The sequence below is a fragment of the Curcuma longa genome, chromosome 4 (assembly GCF_044706935.1).
Source record: "Curcuma longa cultivar G26 ecotype Majalengka, Jawa Barat chromosome 4, ITB_CL_G26_1.1, whole genome shotgun sequence".
In the NCBI taxonomy this organism is placed as follows: Eukaryota; Viridiplantae; Streptophyta; class Magnoliopsida; order Zingiberales; family Zingiberaceae; genus Curcuma; species Curcuma longa.
In genome coordinates this window covers 14,428,231-14,435,641 of record NC_133864.1, presented here as the reverse complement: position 1 = coordinate 14,435,641, position 7,411 = coordinate 14,428,231, and the positions used below count along the sequence as shown (strand labels likewise).

The 7,411-nt window shown below is 41.2% G+C and overlaps 1 protein-coding gene across 1 annotated transcript in view; it reads left to right on the top strand.

Moving 5' to 3' along the window:
- Nucleotides 1–1,487: 1,487 nt before the first annotated feature.
- The window catches only part of LOC141828104 (lysine histidine transporter-like 8), a 12,592-nt gene continuing 6,668 nt past the window's right edge, over nt 1,488–7,411 (top strand). Inside the window, exon 1 of the mRNA XM_074715472.1 lies at nt 1,488–1,918. Within this exon, the coding sequence (XP_074571573.1) occupies nt 1,488–1,918 (431 nt within the window). The remainder of the gene's footprint in view (nt 1,919–7,411) is intronic.

Genomic DNA, 7,411 nt, shown 5'->3' with positions numbered 1-7,411 from the left:
GAAGTTGAATTGATTTTATAATTGATGTAAACATAATTACATCTACTTATTTTTTAAGTCTTGTGGTTTGAAGTTATATTTCTAATAACATACTTAAAAATATTATAAACTACCTAAACTATTAATGAATTTATTATACAGTTCTAACAGCATATTTGTATTATTAAAAGTAATTCAATTATCTAATTTAGACAATGACATATTTACTAATTATCAAAAAATAACGATTCATTAGAATTTAAATATTCTAAATCAATAGTAAATCATTTCTTGTAATTAGGGTATTGCACGATACGAGCGAACATTTGAGATTTTTTAATAAGGGTATTTGTTTAACAGATTGATTTTTAGAAAGTTCGACTATGAATATCGGATTATTTGTGTATAAATTCCTTAGCTGGAACTCATGGCACCTGAGGTTGATTTACTTGAACTCTCATGGAGGTTAAAACTTACAACCAATGACAAACTATAGGACATTTCAAATACATCAGTTTAGAAGATCACGCCACCCTTCAGTACTGTACTCAGCTGGCACAGCAAGAAAGAGAAGTTGCTTTGTATGACACCTACAGAGCTCGAGTTAGGTTACTTGGTGCTCCAAAGTGGATGAGGCTTCTCATTAGATTGGCGAGATGGTGCAACTGATTCTTTGTTTTATCCAGAATTGGTATTTCAATGCAATCTTCTTGGAATACCTAAAGCCCTAAATTCAAAATCCTGCATCAATGTTTGCCAAAAGAGAACACCCGGAAGAAGGTCAGCAGAGATGCTGACTTTAGAGGAAACCAGGAGTGCAAGTTCCTGCTCCAAAGACATGCCAAGTCTTCAACGATATTAATAGATGGAGGTCAGCAGATGCTGGTTTTCAACGCGTCTCTTCGGCTTTCTTCTCCCTTTTACGCGCTGGACCTCTCCACGTTCGTGCACGCTTTTGAAAAAGCCACCTGTTCAGCTTTCTCGGAATGACCTCCACACCCTTCACCGGCGAGCTATCGACGACGAAGCGTGATACCTATATAGAGGCCTTTGCGTCATTTGGCACGCGCGTGCTGGGGTCTCATCAGGTGTAGTGCAGGAGAGAGCCGATGGTATCTTGAAAGGTGAGGAGTCGCGTCGCGTCTGTTCCGGGCGGGTCCCTCTTTCTTTTTCTCTGCCGTATCAAAAATATTACCAGTTAAATTACAATCCTGTCCTTCAGTGAATCATCCGTACTTATTGGTTCATTTTACCGGACGCCTTGCATGTTTAGCTCCGAATCCGATAAACAAGTCAGATTTGACTTGATCACGACTCGATCGGAGACATTTAAGTGGGCAAGGAATCCAATGCGGTCACGTGGTTTTACTAATACACGATTAATTAAGTGGCAGTAAAGGGCTAGTGGATGGGCAGTTTTGTCATTTTAGTTATCAGAAACATAGAAACGGCAACACTCGCTCACTCTCTGATAAGTTTCTTCGCAGCGGCAGGCGAGGGAAGAGGAGATGGAGGAAAGGGGAATGGGGACGGAGTCGGAGCTGGTCTCGATCCCGGCGACACCGCGTGGGGTGTCGACGCCGGAGACGGTGACTCCGTCTGGCCAGCGGTCGCCGCGGCGGCATGGGGCGGGCGGCAGCGTGGCGGCCGGGTCTTACTCAGCCAAGTCATGGACGCCGACACCGGCGATGATATCGCCGCAGTTCCTTAGCCCGTCGATATCGTCGGCGATCGGGACGCCGATGAAGCGCGTGCTGGTGAACCTGCGGGGCTACCTGGAGGAGGTGGGCCACCTGACGAAGCTTAACCCCCAGGACGCGTGGCTCCCCATCACCGAGTCCCGCAACGGGAACGCCCACTACGCCGCCTTCCACAACCTCAACGCCGGCATCGGATTCCAGGCCCTTCTCCTCCCCGTTGCCTTCGCCTTACTCGGATGGTCCTTCTTCTCTCATCTCTTATTGATATTGAAAGAAATTCTGCGTACCCATCTTTTCATTATGATAAAATATATAGAGAGTACATGAGTATTTTTAGGCTACAAATTAAGATGAATATTTACATTCTAATAATGCAGAGATTATTTCTATAATCTAACAAGGTAAATATTTACATCTAATAATAAAAGATTTATAGAGATTATTTCCATAATCCAGAGATTATTTCCATAATCTATCACACCCCCACAGTCGAAGCGGGAGGTTGCCGTACGTTGAGGCTGTCTCGAAAATCATCAAAGAGTATGCGCGGAAGTCCTTTAGTGAAGATGTCGGCAATTTGATAACGGGACGGAACATGGAGAACACGCACCTGTCCACGAGCAACTTTTTCGCGGACGAAGTGGATATCCATTTCAATATGTTTAGTGCGCTGATGTTGAACGGGATTTCCTGAGAGATAGATCGCACTAACATTATCACAATAAACCAATGTGGCCTTATGGACCGGATAATGGAGTTCCAAGAGAAGGTTTCGGATCCAACAGGATTCGGAGACAACATTAGCTACCCCTCTGTACTCGGCTTCAGCACTAGATCGAGACAGAGTAGGTTGACGTTTAGAAGACCAAGAGATTAAGTTGTCTCCAAGAAAAACACAGTATCCAGAAGTGGAGCGTCTAGTATCGGGGCATCCACCCCAATCAGCATCAGTGTAAGAGATGAGACCAGAAATCGAAGATTTGTAAAGATGTAAACCATAGTCAAGAGTGCCCTAATATATCGCAGAATTCGTTTGAGAGCATTCATATGTTCACCCTTCGGGTCATGCATATGTAAGCAAACCTGTTGCACAGCATAAGATATATCTGGTCTCGTAAATGTAAGATATTGTAATGCTCCGGCTAAACTGCGATAATGTGTAGGATCCTCATAGGGAGATCCAGAAGAGACACTCAGTTTAGCCTTAGTATCTACCGGTGTGGATGATGGCTTACAAGAGGTCATGCCGGCCCGTTCAATAATGTCCTCAGCATATTTACGTTGACAAAGAAATAACCCATCCGCATGTCGTGTAACGGTAATACCCAAGAAATAACTGAGAAGGCCCAAATCTTTCATAGCAAATTCAGCAGCAAGGAGGGACATAATAGATTGGGCTAAGAAATAGCAACCAATCATCAGCAAGCAAAATTCATTTCTCAGTAAACCATAATTGCAAAGTATCAATGGCACATTCAAATCCAAAAACCATTCAAAATCAAAATGATACTTTCTTTGTTCTCTTCATTTTCTCACTGTTTTTCATCCATTCTTTTTCCATCATGAAGATTGATTACTAATGCTCATTATACTACAATTTCCCTACAATTCGAGATCAAATCAGTGCTCAAACAATTTCAAAACAGCATGAACAGTTTAAACAGATTTTGCAATTTTTTTCTCTATTTTTCTTCTGATTTTTTTCTGATCAAATTTTTTTTTTTGTCTTAATCCATCAACAATGGAATCTGAATTTGTTGTCTAATGAATGGTTGATTTAAATTGACTTTACTGGAATTTCATCAACTCCGCAAGATTTTGATACATAACTTGATACACTTGATGCATTTCTGTTTTTTTCTCTCTTTTTCTTCTTTGAATTCTGTTTCTTTTTTTTTTTCTTTTCTGATATGATTCATTTCTAATCTATTTGTGCCCATAGTTCTCACATCTCAATCCTACTTCTTCCATGAGTTTCAACTGATTTATTTAAAATAATTCAAAACAAAGTTTATCAACAACTTCAAAGCCCCTCATAATTTTTTTCCTTTCTTTTCAAACTGTTTTCTTTTCAAAAATTTTTTCTGATCACTGATCATAAATGCAGTCTTAGCACTTCTTAAACCTTTAATATCTTCTCAACAGGTCCACACAACTTCATAAAATTTAGATTTGGTTGATTCAAAATTCAAATCTTTGAAAATGGAATTTGAAGTAATTTCAGCTTATATTATCAAAAGCTCAGCTCAATAAAGATTCTCCTTTGGTGGCCACTGAAATAATAGAAGGTCCAATTCAACTTATAGTTGATCTGTCCAAATCATGGACAACCAAACCATGATTACTACTAAATCTACGACAATACCCATTACCACCAACAATACTACTGAATCCACGACAATATCCATAACCATCAAGCTGACCAACTCCAACTATGCCTTATGGTCTCAAATAGTTGAGATGTATATCTCAGGCAAAGACAAACTGGGATATATCAACGGAGATATTTCACAACCCTCGGACACAGACCCATCCTTTCGGAAATGGCGAACAGAGAATGCCATCGTAAAGGGATGGTTGATTAATTCCATGGAACCATCATTGATCGGAAACTTCATTCGATTTGTCACAGCCAAACAGGTTTGGGATTCTATTGCTACAAACTTCTATGATGGTTCTGACTCGTCTCAGGTTTATGATCTACGGCGGCGTGTGTCTCGAATGCGACAAGAGGGTGGATCCCTTGAGAAATATTATAATGATCTACAAGGATTATGGCGGGAGATTGACTTCCGTCGGCCAAACCCGATGGAGTGTGCACGTGATATACAGAAATATAATTCCATTGTCCAAGAAGAAAGGGTGTATATATTTCTAGATGGATTAGATGAGAGGTTTGATAACATCAGAAGTGATGTTTTAGAGCTAAAGCCGTTCCCTACAATTGAGCAAGCCTATGCCTTTGTAAGAAGAGAAGATACCCGCAAAAGTGTTTTGACATCAGAAACTATTTCTAATGGTGCTGTCATGGCTACTAAAGGCATCAAAGCATACCAGCCACATCTAGTGAGGAATGGATCCACGGTTAAATCCAAAGGCCAACCAGAAGGGGGAAAGTGTTCTCATTGTGGCAATACGAGACACACTCGCGATGTATGCTTCAAGCTACATGGCTATCCGGACTGGTGGCATGAGCTACAAGCCAAGAAGAAACAGGAGAAGGAGAATTCCGTTGGAAACACAGGACGTGTTGCTGTAGCTGTTGCAGAACCCCACCTATCTCTCATTCCTATCAAAGACCCATCTGCTCTAGATGGCGATGGAGGTAACTCTGGACAAGCTCTTTATGTCTCTAAGAAGTCAAGTACCTGTGAGTGGATTATTGATTCTGGGGCTACCGATCACATGACTTTTGACTCTAGTGATTTTTCTAAAATCACACCTCCAAGACGAACTTATGTTACCAATGCCAATGGAGTTGCACATCCAGTTACTGGAGCCGGCACAGTTTCAATATCACCCTCTCTTTCTCTATCTCACACATTATTAGTTCCATCTTTGTCAAATAAATTGATGTCAGTCAGTCAAATCACTGATGAGTTGAATTGTATTGTGCTAATGTATCCGAAATTCTGTCTTTTCCAGGATATTCTCAGCAAGGAGATAATTGGGCGTGGTACTAAGAGAGGGGGGTTGTATTACATCGATGACTTCAGTTATGGTCGCGCAAATAATGTTAGTAACCAAGAAGAACATGTTTGGCTATGGCATCAACGGTTGGGGCATCCGTCATTCGGTTATTTACGGCATTTAATTCCAGATTTATTTTCTCATTCCAGCTATGAAACTTTAAGATGTGAAACTTGTATTTTGGCAAAAAGTCATAGAGTTTGTTATCCACCAAAGATGAAGAAAACTGATGTTCCTTTCTCTTTGATACACTCTGATGTTTGGGGACCCTCACCAATCACCACTTCTTCTGGATTTCGTTGGTTTTTGATTATTGTTGATGATTGTACTCGCATGACATGGCTCTACCTGATGAAGAGTAAAGATGAAGTTTTCTCTATTTTTCAATCATTTCACGCTATGATACATACTCAATTTGCTGCTACTATTAAGGTCTTTCGGTCAGATAATGGAAAAGAGTTTGTCAACAATAAATTTCGAGCATATTTTCAACAACATGGAATTATCCAGGAAACATCTTGTCCACAAACTCCACAGCAAAATGGTATTCCAAGAACGGAAGAACCGGCATATTTTAGAAACGGCACGTGCACTTCTTCTTGGCACCAATGTACCGAGCCGTTATTGGGATGATGCTGTTGCTACTGCAGTATACCTGATGAACAGGATGCCTTCAAAAATTCTTGAGTTTAAGACCCCTGTGCAGGTTATGTCTACTCATGTATCTTTGCCTTCCATCCTCATGCTTCCTCCGCGTGTGTTTGGGTGTGTGGCCTTCGTCCATTTGCATAGAAGCCAACGAACAAAACTTGATCCATGTGCCATTCGATGTGTGTTTTTGGGCTATGGATTGCATCAGAAAGGATACCGGTGTTTTGATCCCATTAATCGTCGCATGTATACTTCTATGGATGTGACTTTTTTGGAATCTGAGCCTTTCTTCCAAGTAGCAATACCAAACTCTGCTCTTCAGGGGGAGATTACAAGTGAAGAGCCAAGTTGGTTCTTAGCAGGTGAAAGAATAGTAGCAACTGAAAATGGCGGTGCAGATGCAACACAAGAAATTCCCGCCGAAGTAGCACCAGGAATCAACGTTGAAACTGATGAACACATGACCAGTGACGCCAACCAACCATATGAAGAAATACAACCTGCCCCCTCTCTTATGCTAGAACCAACGCCTGAAGAAACTCCCACTACTGAGAATATTCCTGAGGTAAGCACTCCTGTCATTCACTCTAAATATAACAACTTGGGTATCTCTGGTTATGATTTACCTAGCAGAGCCAATAGAGGAATTCCGCCAAAGAGGTACTCTCCTGATGAGCATGAAAGAAGATCCAAATATCCAGTTGCAAACTATGTGTCCACCCAGAGCTTACCTACTATCATCAAGGAATTTACACAAACATTATCCTCTCATCACATCCCAAACAGTATTGAAGAGGCCCTAACTGATCCAAAGTGGGCACGAGCAGTCCAGGAAGAGCTAGAGGCGTTACAGAAGAACAAAACTTGGAAGTTGGTTCCTCCATTGGAACAAAAAAAACCTGTGGGATGTAAGTGGGTGTTCACTATTAAATACAAAGCCGATGGATCAATTGACCGGTACAAAGCACGGCTCGTGGCTAAGGGATTTACGCAAACTTATGGCGTGGATTACTCGGAGACATTCTCACCAGTTGCTAAATTGAATACTGTCAGAGTATTATTATCATTGGCGGCAAATTTAGACTGGTCCTTACACCAGTTTGATGTGAAGAACGCCTTTCTCCATGGCGATCTTGAAGAAGAAGTTTATATGGAAATTCCACCTGGCTACGCAGTTTCCTCTGGGGAAAGAATGGTCTGTAAATTGGAAAAAGCTCTGTACGGATTAAAACAGTCGCCACGTGCCTGGTTCGGGAGATTTAGCTCGGCCATGAAAAAGTATGGATATTATCAAAGCAACTCAGACCACACACTCTTTCTAAAGCGCCGAGAAAAGAAGGTGACTGCTTTGCTCGTCTATGTTGATGACATGATTATCACAGGTAATGACG